At 37.8% G+C, this 14,306-nt stretch overlaps 2 protein-coding genes across 2 annotated transcripts; one reads left to right on the top strand and one right to left on the bottom strand.

The window, feature by feature from the left end:
• Positions 1–391: 391 nt before the first annotated feature.
• On the bottom strand, positions 392–4,654 carry psme3 (proteasome activator subunit 3). Its single transcript, XM_060859019.1, has 11 exons — positions 4,499–4,654; positions 3,797–3,829; positions 3,658–3,720; positions 3,442–3,546; positions 3,267–3,315; positions 3,063–3,181; positions 2,902–2,970; positions 2,590–2,657; positions 1,556–1,610; positions 1,279–1,365; positions 392–1,173 (listed from the first exon to the last, which is right to left on the bottom strand). The coding sequence occupies exons 1-11, from the start codon at positions 4,538–4,540 to the stop codon at positions 1,093–1,095; spliced, it is 771 nt and encodes a 256-aa protein (XP_060715002.1). The 5' UTR covers positions 4,541–4,654; the 3' UTR covers positions 392–1,092.
• Positions 4,655–4,869: 215 nt separating this feature from the next.
• Positions 4,870–13,762, top strand: nbr1a (NBR1 autophagy cargo receptor a). The gene is made up of 21 exons (XM_060859003.1): positions 4,870–5,125; positions 5,781–5,843; positions 5,989–6,007; positions 6,106–6,128; positions 6,249–6,431; positions 6,644–6,721; positions 6,849–7,057; positions 7,151–7,270; positions 7,413–7,658; positions 7,919–8,078; positions 8,243–8,491; positions 9,128–9,253; positions 9,335–9,410; positions 9,512–9,622; positions 9,949–10,125; positions 10,229–10,363; positions 10,540–10,966; positions 11,061–11,143; positions 11,771–11,837; positions 12,518–12,620; positions 12,876–13,762. Exons 1-21 carry the CDS (start codon positions 5,024–5,026, stop codon positions 13,053–13,055), a joined length of 2,937 nt encoding a protein of 978 aa, XP_060714986.1. The 5' UTR covers positions 4,870–5,023; the 3' UTR covers positions 13,056–13,762.
• The last annotated feature ends 544 nt before the right edge of the window (positions 13,763–14,306 follow it).

Genomic DNA, 14,306 nt, shown 5'->3' with positions numbered 1-14,306 from the left:
GGCAATGTCATGCAAATCTATCTCTCGACAGACAGAAAAATTCTATCTAAATAAACTTATACGTGTATCATGCTATCAAAGAGTCCTCGTAACAGTATCTTAAGGTCAGACAGAATGTTGGTAGCATATCTGCCATCTACTGGTCACAAGCTGACTTGCACACCTGATCTCAATAACAGACTGACTGCATATATTGAATAGACTGCATTAAAAATGAAATTGAAATGATTTCCCTCCAAGTAGCAATTTTATTTGCAAACTGCTAATTCAGTCAATCAACCTCTTTATTAATTTAAAATAAATGGCAAATTCATTTAACATAGCTCTTATTGATAATTCTCAATTAGGTTGGGAACGAAGGACCATGAAATCATTAATTCAACACAATGAAAAAAAAAAAATTTCATTTTATTCAGCAAAACACATCTCTTAAAACGGGACAAAAATAAGAGCCATATGAAGCTTTGAGATTTTGGTGGGTCAATGAGGATGAAAAACATGGTAAAATATCTGCATTGCAGCATCATGAAATAAGATCTAACTCAGTGAATGTAAAATGATTCACAAATACAGCTGTTCATCTTCAACTACTTTTAAATATACAAGATGAACAGATTGAAATAAGTAAAATACAGCATTGATAAGAACTTCAAAAATCCGCAACTCAACTGGAGAAACCGATCATCGGACGAGCTTGTGTGTGTTTTATATCAGTCTCTAAACCGAGCCTAAAACATGTAAAATGCCTTAGAACCCTCAAAACAGTGCAACTCTGCATTTGGTTTTGTGAAAGATAAAAGAAACCCCAATGTTAAGATATTTGTTTAATTAAATAGGAAAACCAACTTAGGCAACCTCCTCATGATGCACATTCAGATTCTCCATACATTAACACTGTTCACTAGGAAGTTGAAGGGAATTTTTTTAAAGGGTTTAAAATAACGATCATATATTACAGTTCCGTTAACAGCCTGACGGAGCTGGCTTGTCTTGGCCTGGTTTTAACGGGTTTATAAATGCATCAGAACCAGTCCAAAAGGTTCCAACTAGTCCCATGGACAAAAAAGGGTTAGGAGATCAGAAGGTGAGCGTTTAGTAGAGAGCATCTGTATTGCTGCTTCGCGGCCGTTTTATCTTCTCAATGTTCTTCAGGATCATATCATGCAAAGTTACCTGTAAAACAAGTTTAATCTACTAACTGGCACAGCAACTCAAACATTCAAATCATATGCAAAGGGTAATAAGAAAATGCATTTGTTTTTCTCTCTGAAAACTTACATATTGATTTCTCAGTTCTGAGACTATGATCTTGAGACTTATGTACTCCTTCTCATCAATCTCTGTTACTGTGCGCCTATAGTCCTCCTGTTATATATAAAAAAAATGAAACTTGTTCTTATGTTGAAAGACATCAGCAAAATAATCTAGATGCTAATGACACATTTACACTTAGCTCTAAACATTGTTACGTCTAGATATTAAACCAACATTATTACTGCATAATTTCAACTCAGCAAAAAGTCTGTTCTTGTTCAAATACTTAGACACTGCTTACCACATGTGGATATTTTGCTATTTTTGACACTAGCTTTGCTCTTGTGATGTAGTATCTGCATATAAGAGAGAGAAAAAGAAAAAAAAAAAAAAACACTGATTGTTCAACTTTATCTTTAACAGTGAGTAAAATACACAATTCAAAAAACAAAAATGACCAGACCATTTAAAATTTGTGGCAAGATTTGATTTTAGAGCAACATTCAGAATGCTTAAAAGACATTTTGCAGTGCATCATTTAGAAAGATTGTAAAACAAGCATTATTAAGAATTATTAAGTTGTTCATTAACTGTGGCACATATGGAATGTCTCCAATTATAAAAATCACATTATGGCAATTGGATTTTTTTTTACCACAATCCTTATTTAGAGGGATTTGGAACACAAATTTTCATTCCAAGCTAAGTGTCCAGGGAATGTTTAAAATATCCTCAACCAACAGATGACTACTGACACCAAAATTAATACCGGATGCTGACACAAATGATCAAGATGCTTTCCAGAGACTATAAATAACTATTTCTTATGAACAGTTGGGGAAATAAATCCAAAATAAATGAGGAGCTGGACAAAAATTCAGCTACTTTATTTAACCAAGACTTGATTATAAGCATGACAATGCTATACGTAGCTACGGAATCACACAAGTTTAAAGCAACCCAACTATTTAAACATTTCCATTGTATATTTACATGAATAGTAAGGTAAAAAGGGTGTTTTGGTTGCTTGTTATTTGTGCAATATTGATGTGTAGTGTCATTTGAGGACAGGAGGACAGAACTAACAACCTATGCGTAAAAGATTTTATTCCACATCATTTTGGGCTTTGTCTAGGTCTTCCTTGGAACCTTTTGGTAGGTACTAACAACTGCAGACTAAGAACACATCACACCGAGAACTGACTGTTCACAAGATGCCTACTGTATTTGACTCCTTGACATTTAAAAAAAATAATCAATGCTATCTATTTCATCTGTCAGTGGTTTTAATGTTAAACGAACTGATCGATGCATTTTAGAATCTGAAGGCAGTACCTGGATATCTGGTCCAGATAAGAGGCTGCCTCTCCCTCCACTGTTCTGAGCTCAGCCACAGTCTCCTCCTGTAAGTAGTTATGCCAGTTGGTCAGTTAAAATGCTTTCAAAAGTTAATATTTTCATACATCAAGCCTGTTATGCAAAGGTTTTAGAAAATTACACTTCATGCCTGCCCCAAACGCAATCAATCTACACTTTGTTGTGATGAATAACAGAATTGTTTCATCACTCATTAGCTACTCCATAAAAATTGCATACTGCATAAAAAAAAAAAAAAACCTGCGTAAAAATCATAAAACAAAATTATACCTGGATTGAAACACCAAAATTATTGCCATCTTCTATTCTTGGGATCAACAACTGCACCCACATCTTGACCTAAAACATACACAAACAACAAGCAAGTAAAATTAATCAAAATGCCCTGTAGGAGTGTGTAATGATAATATCTGCTGCGATCATGGACCTACAGTGTTGCACTTCTCTATGAGGGTTCTGATCTCAGGCTTAACTCTCTCAATCAGGTCCACCAGCTTGCCATTGCTTTTCATCATTCCACCAGGCATTATGTACACCTTGGTTCCACCAACTACATACACAAGAGGAGAATGCATTTTGAGATGCAATAGACTTTCACAACAAAAGCCACCGAGCTTACACACTGCAGATCTCACCTTTGTCATCTCCAGTACCATCTTCAAGTTTTCTCTTCTTGGCATTTTGCTGTTATTAAAGCAAAGAAGGGTTATTTAAAATGTGCATACTATTAAACCTGTAGCGACATTTCGATGTGATTCATTCTGAAATTAAGTAAAGTGAATGAAGTATTAAACAAACTAATTCTCTTACTCCCTCAAGTCCATCATGGATGTCTGTAAGCAGAATAGGGTCCGGTACAGCCAAGTTCAACTCAGAATGGATTTCTTTCAGATCACGAATATTTATTACAGGTTCCTGGAAATAAATGATAATTATTAATATAGTTTAATAGGGATCTATAAAACTAATCACAATTTGATTTAAATTACAGGAAAGAACTTTATTTTGAAATAAATAATTTCTTACCTTGAGAAACTGATCCAATTCTAATAGTTTCTTTGGGAAGAAATTTGCCACCAGATCTTCTGCCTGAATCAAAAACCAAATTAGTCACAGAAGCAACCAAAGAACTGTTTGTTTGCTATTCCGAAGACCTGTGACTTACCTCTGATGTTATTCTTTCCCTGAAAACATCAACCTAGAGTCAAAAAAAAAGAAAACCAAAAAAGATAAACTTAACATTTACAGCAGACTCCCTTAATAACCAGAGCGACTTACATAATCTCATTTTTATACAGCTGAGCAATTGAGGGTTAAGGGCCACTGCTCAGGGGCCCAACAGTGGCAGCTTGGTGGACATGGGATCGAACTCACAACCTTCTGAATGGTAGCCCAACACCTTAACCACTACTGGTTAAACCCTAGTTTGTGTTTTGATTAAACTAGAAGACTTGTTGGTTTAAGGCGTAGCCAAACAGCTCAGATTACCTAAAGTTCTTTACTAGACTGTTACCAAACCCAAATGTATGACCGTTCAGCTAAATATGTCGAAGTCACGAGCACAAGCGACGCAAAGCAGCTAACCGGCTAATGAACAACAGATGTGCAGGACGTGTTACATCGATTCATCCACAATAGTAATTCATTCACGTGTAGGACAGGACAACTATATTGGTCTAAAAACGTAATCATGATAATAAAGTGGGATTAAAACCGTTTTCAGTGACGACAGGCGGGAAATTTAGCCAAATAGCCTTTAGCTCATGAGGCTTCACGCGCACACCGGCTTTAGCAGCTACAATTTGTTAGCCTGCTAACGATCGATTATATTCGGCTTAATTAAACAGTTAAACGCGAACCGGCTTACCTTTGACTTGATTTCACTGTCCACCTTTAAAAGCGAAGACATTGTTTTAACTGAGAAAAGCTACAGATTGTCTTAACAGCATTAACTAACCGTGTGGCTTACTGCTGACTGTCAGCCACAAGGTAACGCACGCGCTGGAAGATGACGTTGAAAATAAGCGACGCGATGACGATACACATACAACGCATGCGCAAATCAAACACGTTTTCTTAAACACTAACGAGAATTGCACGTAACAACGTGTCAAACACATATACCGATAATTTGTACACGGCGTGAATGCGTTAAAGTTTACAACGCGATTTTCACAATAATCGCTTATTGTAGCGTATAAATAACCAAATGAAAACGTAAGGAAGGAATGACACGTTTCCTGTTACGTGGGCACGTGGGCGTGTTCATGTTAAACGATGTAAACAAGAGAACGACTAGACAGACAGGGCCGATTAGAACGCTGGCGTTACCATGGTGCATTAAATCGGTGCATCACAGATTGGACATCTTGTGTCATTTTGACCTGCCATTATGAACCACCCAGTTACAGTGAAAGTAAATTTCCGTGGGAGCGTAAAGAAGTTTCCCGTTGTGGATCCAGACAAAGCGCAGTGGGAGACAGCAGAGGCCTGGGTAAGCTGCCTTCATCTACGGGCTATTTACGCTTCCTTACGTACCTGGGATCATATCCGTAAAGCTACTACAACCGTCCTGCATAGTATCTCAGAACAGTATTATATCACCGCAGAGAGCTTTCTGTTCTGAGGTGTTGTTTAGTTCAGCAGTTTGAAGGTATGGACGCAGTCAGGGCCGAGACCGAGGCCTACATAAACAGACCAGTGTTTGTCTGCTAACTTGGCGTGACCTGTCACAGAAACATATATTTATATGTATATATATATATATATATATATATATATATATATATATATATATATATATATATATATATATCAGGTGTTCAGTTTGTTATATAAAGTAGCTGTGTTGTTCGTGTCATCTGGTCTGAGTCACATTGGTCTGATGACTCCATAAGCGTGAATCACTGTAACTGGGATTGTTTTCTCCACAGCGTTTAATCTGAATGCAACGCATATAATAAAATAATAATAATAATAATAATAATAATATGTATCGTTCTTCTTCTCTTTTGTTTTCTTTCTTATTCTTTTCTGTTTTTATATCATCTTTCCCAAGCTCAAGGTCGCTTCCAAAACCAGTATAAATGGTGCAGTTTGTTTACTTCTGTATAATTCTCACCACCACGATTTGTTCTTATTACTTTTAGATTAAAACTACTTTCGGCTTGTGCCATTTTCAAGCAAAATATTTTGATGAGGACAATGAAGAGGTAAGCATTTGTCTACTTGTTTCAGTTCTATTTTATAATCCACACGAATTATGACAAAGTTGCTGCTATTATAATTTATTAAAAAGCAACATTTACTATAGCATTGTCATTGTCTCATAATATTCTTGTTGGTTTAATTTTACAGATATCCATAAACAGCCAAGGTATGTGTTTATATCTGGTTTATATGCCTTTTTTTTGGGTGATTGCTGTAAATAAACATCATATACTAACAAAGATGTTTTAACATGTTTTTCATCAGATGAATATACAGAGGCCTTAAAGGTAAAAACATGTTTCCTCTTGTTGCATTTCTTTTTTTTTTTTTTTTTTTATAATCAAAACGATCATTCGCACATTTCTCATTTTTATATGTCAAATAAAGATTGAACATATTCTGTTTAGAGTGCACTTAAGCAAGCCAACCAGCTACACATGAATGTGTATAAGATGAAAGGCCAGGCTGAAGGTGGACCTGTTAAAGCCGAAGTTAAAGAACTCAGAATTGATCCCAGACCAGCACCACCATATCGTGCCAGAGTGAAAATGGCGGACAAGGAAACACAGGTGACCCCCGAGCGGGACCCGGTAAGAATTTATGATTTTTTATGAAAACTTACTCCTCTCTAAAAGAGCAAAATGAATGTGGAACTTTCCTCACTAATACATAATCTTTATTTATTCTTTCTTTTCTTTGGCTTAGATTTTGTTATTGTTCTTTTTGTTGATTTAATCATAGCAGCTCTGTTGCAAAGCTTAATTTGATAATTACAACTTATAGTGGTTATTTTTATTCATAGGTGGTCGTGAAGGAAAATAAAGTGAACAAAGTCGAGGAGGAAGCTGTCCCTGCATGGTTCAAATCTTACATGGACAGAGTATGTGCACATATTAAATGTCTTTGCATATAGCTGGGATTTCATTATCCAAAAACAGAATTTACATAGTAAAATGTGAAGTTAATAATGTTTAATGATGTTAAATTCATCTTCCTTTTCGTCTCAGTTTAAAGATCAGATAGTAAGGGAAGTTGTGGACAAGATGTGTAGTGAATTTTCTGGCCAGTGCTGTACACACAGAGCCTCTGATCCCCCAGAAGAGCCCAGAACTTCTGGGACTCAGATGGCTATAGTCAGTTCCACAACACAGAGGACCTCGACACCTAACTGCAGCAGCTGCAAGGGACCAGCCACTGGAGGAGGTTATCACTGCAGGTGTGAGAGTATTACAGTTAGGTCTGTCTTTATCATTTAAAATGTTATTTAGTTTGTATAGTATAATAGACCAGCATTTATTCATTTGTTCAGCGTGTGTCCCTCTTGCATCTTGTGCGAGCCATGCAGTCACAAACATGACCCCAGCCACAACTTGAAGAGAACAAGAACCCCCTTGTCTGTCCCAGAAAGAGGAGTAACTCCAGAGCCCAGGCAAGTTCTTTTTAACTGCTTAAATAGCTCATTACTTACTGATACTGATTTATTTAGCTTCTGTCAGGATTTAGTGAATAGAAAAAATTAATATATTGTGAAGGCATTTTTGGCTGATAAAGTATGTGCCTTGTTCTTGTAGATTCTTGCGGCGAGGAGACCGAACTGTCCGCAAAGCTGAGCGGCAGCGCTTGAAAGCTGAGCGGAGGCAGCTGAAGGCCGAAGTGAAGGAGATTAAGAAGAAGCTGCGGCTGGAGAAGAGAGGCCTGCTGTGGAGTGGAGCCACCAATGGCACTAGCACCTCAGGTGTTGGCCCTGCTCCTGCTCCTGCCACTACTCCTGGTGCAGCTGCAGCCCCGGGCCCAGAGCCTCAGGCCTCCAGTCCAGAGTAAGGGCCATAGTGAGAGGGCTCAGGGCTGGGTGATCTACCAACCCAGCCTAGAACAGTCTTTATCAAGATTATCTCATTGTCTGTTATAGTTGCGTTTATCGCTGGCAAGTGGATGGAACTACCTCAAAATGCACCCGCTGCCTTTATTGTATTGCATCGTTTTTTAGGAAAAAAAAAACTTTTTTGCTTTGAGCTTCAAGAAAAAGACAGAAACTGAGTCAAAGCTGTACTCACAATGCTCTGTACACTCAAACCAGGGGTCCCAAGGTCTCCTGCTCCACCTTGGTGCCCACAATGACAGCCTTGTTTCTGGATGAGAATCTACCAGACGGAACATGTCTGGAGCCTGGCACCAAGTTCATCAAATACTGGAAGATGAGGAATACTGGCAACATCAGCTGGACTTCTGACACAAAGGTATTATAACAATAGTACCATTAAATACATTAAGTAAAACTATAACCATGCATTTTTCATATTGTAGCCAAAGAGTGGTGCAAATCACATGCACCCACTCCTTCTTGTGTGTTTTGCTTGTGTTGCCTTGCTTGCATGTAGGCCATGTGTATTTGTCTCAATAGCTGAAGTTCATGTGGGGAAACCTGGCTTTGGAGTCACAGGAGCAGAAGGAGGTGACAGTGCCCTTCCTCAAGCCAGGCCAGGTTGGTATGGTGAGTGTGGCATTTGTGGCGCCCAAGTTAGAGGGCACCTACACCTCCCATTGGCGCCTGGCACACTGTGGGGTGCAGTTTGGCCCCAGAGTGTGGTGCAGCATTGTAGTAGTGCCCAACACAGGCCAGAAAGTCAACTCCTATTCCAGCAAAGTTTTTGTGAGTATGCATCTCTTTCTGATGAACTTACTTAAAAACTACAGGGGAATCCAAAAGTCTGAGACCCCTAGAAAATGCTTTTATTTTGCATTTTCATCTAATTGAATACAAAACCGTATTGTTCTATTTTTGATGAAATCCATGAAAGTTTTGTCTGAACATGTTTGAATAAAAGAGATTTGGTGTGAGAAAAATCAGACCTTTTTTTACAAAGCAGGTATCATGGATTTATATAAGGACATTAGACATCGTGCAGAGTATAAATTATTAGATATCTAAGATTTTGAATATTTATTTCAGTACTCACATAAATACTATATATTTTCCAATTTAAAAGGCAAAAATAGAAGATTTTCTCTCTATCAGACTTTTGGACCCCAATTTATGAAGGCAAATGCACTTAATGTCTTGTAATCAACAGCAGACATTTATAGATTACAGAACCACTCTTGTTTTCAGAAATCCACAAAGACTTATTAGGTCATTGAATTTTTGGTAGCTGAGCTAGTTTTAACCCAGAATGCTGTAACTGGACACAACTCTGATGTTCTCAGTGGTTTAGCAAAAAATCATGCAGTCTACAAAACACTTTCCATGAAGTTAAAACTGTGAGTGTACATTTATTTTGCTGTACAGATGAATAAGCACAGTGTAGTAGGAATGGATGGGATGTGCTGGACTAGCTCCAGAGATGACACCCGAGGGTCCACCAGCAACAAGAGAGAGTACTACATTCCCTCAGTGGACCTACTCACTGCACAGGTACAGTATGTGATCACAAATAAATCCATTTGCTGTTATTGTGTAATATTACTGTAATAAACGGTTGCTCTTTTATTTAAGGATCTGCTTTCATTTGAGTTGCTGGATATAAATATTGTCCAAGAGTTGGAGAAAGTTCCGACTAACACTCCAGCTGGTATGTTTTACATTAGTGTCATTTTACTGTGGGGTAAAATGGTGGCCATATCAGGCAACCGTTTTATTATTACTATATTTATTTCATTTTTGCTTATATAGATATGACTCCGTGCATGTCTCCAGTGCCACATTTTGGCCCTACATTTGGAAAGCATGGATTAAGCTTGGTAAAAGAGAATACAGAGCACACAGGCATGAAAAAGCTCCAAGGTAAGAATGAGTGTTAAATTTGTTTCCTGGTAGCTCTGTTTTAGTCCACAAGAGGTCATCGTTCTACACATTTAAGGTTGAATAAAATTATATAAATTATATGTTAAAAATGTAATTGATATTTATAAGCAACATGTAGTTAAATAATACATAGTAAACAATCATAAACATTATTACATATCATAACTTATAACTCATAATAACTCACTTTTCAGTGGGCAAAATGTGTTCCAGAATGTTATATGTTTAAGATCTCAGTATTTTCAGCTTGACTCAACAGAAGATTAATGTTAAACAGACAAATCACATTCTTCTGTGTCTCTTAGTTGTGCAGCCTCAGAGGCACACTGAGAATGTGGATCTTCAAGTTCATGATGAAGGTGATGATGACATCAGCGGGACTCAGTTTGTCTGTGAGACAGTGATTAGGTCCCTCACACTAGAGGAGGAGCCTGAGCATAAACCTCCACAACGGGTTCGAACTAATCACTGCAGGCCTGAGTGTGAGATTGTATTTCATTACAAAATAAAGATGTTTCTCTTCCTACATAATATCGGCTCTGTAGCTAAAATAGAACTACACATGTCTATCTGGCTTTCTTGCAGATCATGAGCCCACCCCCTTTAATGAGAGATCCTTGATAGAGAAGATTGACAGACCCCTCCTGCCAATCATTAAGAGGCCAGAAGCTCCACCCCCAGTTCAAGCACCCATCATGCTCGAAGAGACTGCTCTCCCAGGTAAGAAGATATACCATACTACAATGAGAGCACACCTTTAATTTTTTTTCTAATATAAATAAATCCAATGATTAATTAAATAAAATATCAGAGCCACCTATATCTCTTTTTATTTTCTTTAACTGCTTAAGTTGTGTTGTTGCATTCTAATTGATGTACTCTTTTAAAACATGCAGTTTTTTCAGAACTGTTGATTGGCTCTAATGAAAACCTATACACTGACCCTGCTGCTCTGGAGGAGGAGGAAGTGAAAAAGGAGGATCAGGATAAAGAGGAAGATGCAGGAGAGTGGGACGAGGTAAGCAGCCAGGCGTCCTCAGCCTCTTCAGAAGAATACCTCGTTGTCTTGCCCGACTGCTTTGATACCTCCAAACCTCTGGGAGATTCTTTGTACAGCTCAGCTGTGTCTCAGGATGGAAATGTCTGTAGCACAGAGCCTGAGAGAGCACAGGACCAGAACGCTGCAGAAGGGGACACCTTTATGCAAAACAGTGTGAACAGGTTGCTTTGCACCTCTCAGATACTGAACACCCCTCCACTTATTCCTGAGGTGGCACCCACACCTGTCTCACTATCATCACCCCCAACTCTCCATACACATAGGTCAGAACTCAGTGCACCATAAACTTTTCAATAACTGACATTAACTGGCAATGTGTAAACACCGAATTTTGTATTTTTGTTTGTTTATTTTTAGGTCAATACAACCTTTTGTGACTGAGATTAGAACACTGGAATCTGAGGAGAACAGATCATGTCCACCTGAGAACAAAACAAATGGTCAGTAATGACATCACTAAAGAATTTCATCACTTGACCGTGAACTGCTGTCAACTGTATCTTTTCTAAAAATGGAAACCGGTAGCTGAGGATGGAGAGGAGGCAGGTCTCTTTGTCCTTTCAGTGACTCTCCTCTTTCGCTCTCTCTCTCTTTCTGTCTCTCTCTCTCAGTCTCTCTCTATGTCGCTCTCACACATGCACTCTGTCTCTCTTTCTGGTTACGTAAGTCACTGAAAGCACAGACAGACACAAACATGTAGACTGGCGGTAACAAGACATAGGTGAGACTCATCATGTCATACCTGCCAGTTCAACCTGCCTCCCCTCCACCCACAACAGATGCTGGACCAGACTTCTGCTACCAGAGAACCATTAACTGTCAAACTAAAACATATTTCTAACATATGATGGTGCATCAAAAGTGAAACATAAAATTGAATCAAATGTTTTGCTATTGGAATTCAGACAGTCATTACTAACCGGACACTTACATTGAGCCAACTAAAGATTATGTGGAGAAATTATACATTCACATGATCCCAGTTTGCAAAAAACAATGCCAAATAAAAACACTGAAGTTTTCCTTTGACTTACTTTTGCATTGTGTGATCTATTTTTCCGTCTCAGGATTAGGATCAACACATCTGGAGGCCCCTGCCAGTGCTTTTGAGACATGCAGCCCTCAGGATCCCAGGTAAAAGTCTTCACCACTTAAAGCTAACACTGGTCATTGTTGTAGGAGGTTACAAATTTGCTGACCAATGTCAGTAGACCAAAGTTTTTTAGAGCTACATATTCATAATGTAATTTTTTTCCCCACATAATTTTCAGAAAGATTATTGCTTGTGTTCAAAAAAGCCACATTTAGCGCCATCTTATGTTTATATAATCATAAGTTTATTTTGTAGTTTCTTCCCTTTTTCTTCTTTAGCAACACAAAAAAATGACTGTCAGCCTTGAGCCACATACAGAAAGTCCTAGTGTGGGTACATGCATTTGGTTTATATAAATATTATGAACCTCGATCCTATTTTGTTGTCTGCAACATGCCTCATCTCAGGAGTCTTGTCCTTGTCCTCTAGTCAGTTTTCAAGCTTAAGAGTTTGTCATACTACTTGGATTAGTTTAAGTAATTGACAAGACTCTCATGCAAGTCACAGAGGTTAAAAAGGCAGTAAAAAGGAAGTAGCAAACTCATGCTCCAAACTCATCCTCTTCCTACTTGCTGTGTAAATGGAAATTTCTTTCCTTTGTGTTCACATGCTGACCTAGTGTTATTTTATTATTATTATTTTTTTTTTGGTTTCTTAATTTAAAAGGGTGTCTTTTGATGACCACTTGTCCTTGTGAACGAATGTTGCTTTTTGCTTGCAGGCTGCGTCATGGTGGCCTTACTGAAGGTCTTGTGAAGGGGGCTCTCTCAGTGGCAGCGTCTGCTTACAAAGCACTGTTCACAGGCCAGAGCAGCTCCACACAGGTACTTCCACTCACAACAACATGACAACGACCTTTTACTGTTTTCACTTCATTTTTAAGTCTTCCACCCCACTGCAGATGTCCAGAAATAAGCAATGATGTGTCACAAATGGCAAAATAATTAATACCTTTAGATCTCAGGGTTTAATTTAGAAGTTCTTATCTTAACATCCTGTGGTTAAACATTTGTTTCGCTGACACCAGTTCTATGTGACATTCTTTAAAATGACCTTTGGCATGTTTTAATTTCCTTCAGCGGCCCAGTGTAGACCCAGTGTCTAAAGAAGCCTCGCTGATTGCTGTACTACAAGAAATGGGCTTCAGTAACAAGCTGCTAAACCAGAAGCTGCTGAGAAAGCATCAGTATAATCTGCTGGATGTGGTCAATGAGCTGGTGCAAATGACCGACAATGAATGGTACACAACAAGGCACTGAAGATGATTTGGATTACTAACCCAGATAGAAGTGATATAGGAGGTGTCTGTAATATACACAAGTATATGTGTATACTTGATTTTTTTTTTTTTTTTAAGTCGGCGGTGAGTGATTTAGTGTAGGATTGCTTTAATACTGCAGTGTTACCTGACTCAACTGACAGAACAATTATTCTGTTGTATAGTTTTCAATTCTATGTTTTTAGCGCATTATGAATGGGAAAGCTAAAAATTTATCTATTTGTCTGATTTATCTATATTTCTTCAAGGGCAGTAGTGTTCTGACACATTGGAAACTTTAATGTGCTTAGTGGCTTTAATAAGATGCAGAGACTAGTGGGAGATTGAGATTGTCATGTAGTTGGTAATAATGCTTTTACAAACACTTCACAATTGAGAATCAGATGTAGGATATGCAAGAGCACCTTAAGTATTTTATGCGCTTTGTCACCGTGACCTCTATGATCTCATTTTGATTAACACTATTTGCTGTAATGTTTAACCATGTGACACTAAGGTGGTGGTTTTCCAACACACATAAAATGTGCAATGACTTGTTGAATCATGCTTAACATAGCCAGTTATTGGTCAAAATTTTGCTAGACAACAGATGTTGGTTGTCCTCTGTGTACTAACAATATGATCATGGAGCTAATGGCTTAAGTAAATGTGGTTCTTGGTGTCCAGGAAATAAAACATTCCATATTAGTTTATGGTTGGAAGTGCTTTTATTTTTGTCCACAATGTTATGGTTTATATATGACAAACCTTTAAATGATCAACTAATGCAATCTACAGAAAATTATGCTTCTTGCTTGTTCTCCATCACAAAATAAAATACTAAAATTAGTACTGTTTTAGACATTTATAAACCGATGTTATTTTGTGTAGCACAGGAAAAATCATTAGTTGATTTTTGTCTTAAAGGCACGATCCTCTTGATGAGAATTATGCTGTGGTGAAATAAAAGTCATGTCATTTTTCTGCACAGTCAGCTTCCTTTTTTTTTTGAGGAAACATACACACACACACACACACACACTATATCCAGATGTGACAGATTAAAGGAAAACCCCATACAATCAAAATGTCTTACTATGTTTACAGGTACGATACAATTAAGCACTTTACCTACCTACCTACCTACCTACCAATAAGGCATGTATATAAATGAAGTGCAAGCTTATTTTAATTCATGATGGCAAGAGGAAAACAAAGAGTTTATTAAAAGAATTAACATTTATTCATTTAG

Source organism: Tachysurus vachellii, chromosome 2, assembly GCF_030014155.1.
Source record: "Tachysurus vachellii isolate PV-2020 chromosome 2, HZAU_Pvac_v1, whole genome shotgun sequence".
In the NCBI taxonomy this organism is placed as follows: Eukaryota; Metazoa; Chordata; class Actinopteri; order Siluriformes; family Bagridae; genus Tachysurus; species Tachysurus vachellii.
Note: the sequence above shows the minus strand (reverse complement) of the source record. Positions and strands in the feature narration are given on the sequence as shown.

Coding starts and splice junctions, on each gene's coding strand:
- psme3 (XM_060859019.1), bottom strand. CDS start 4,540: ATGTCTTCGCTTTTAAAGGTGGACAGTGAAATCAAGTCAAAG. Junction 3,721..3,796: donor GGGAAAGAATAACATCAGAG/GTAAGTCACAGG, acceptor TTTTTGATTCAG/GCAGAAGATCTGGTGGCAAA. Junction 2,658..2,901: donor ATTTTGGTGTTTCAATCCAG/GTATAATTTTGT, acceptor AACTACTTACAG/GAGGAGACTGTGGCTGAGCT.
- nbr1a (XM_060859003.1), top strand. CDS start 5,024: ATGAACCACCCAGTTACAGTGAAAGTAAATTTCCGTGGGAGCGTAAAG. Junction 7,659..7,918: donor CCTCAGGCCTCCAGTCCAGA/GTAAGGGCCATA, acceptor CACTCAAACCAG/GGGTCCCAAGGTCTCCTGCT. Junction 9,623..9,948: donor AGGCATGAAAAAGCTCCAAG/GTAAGAATGAGT, acceptor TGTGTCTCTTAG/TTGTGCAGCCTCAGAGGCAC.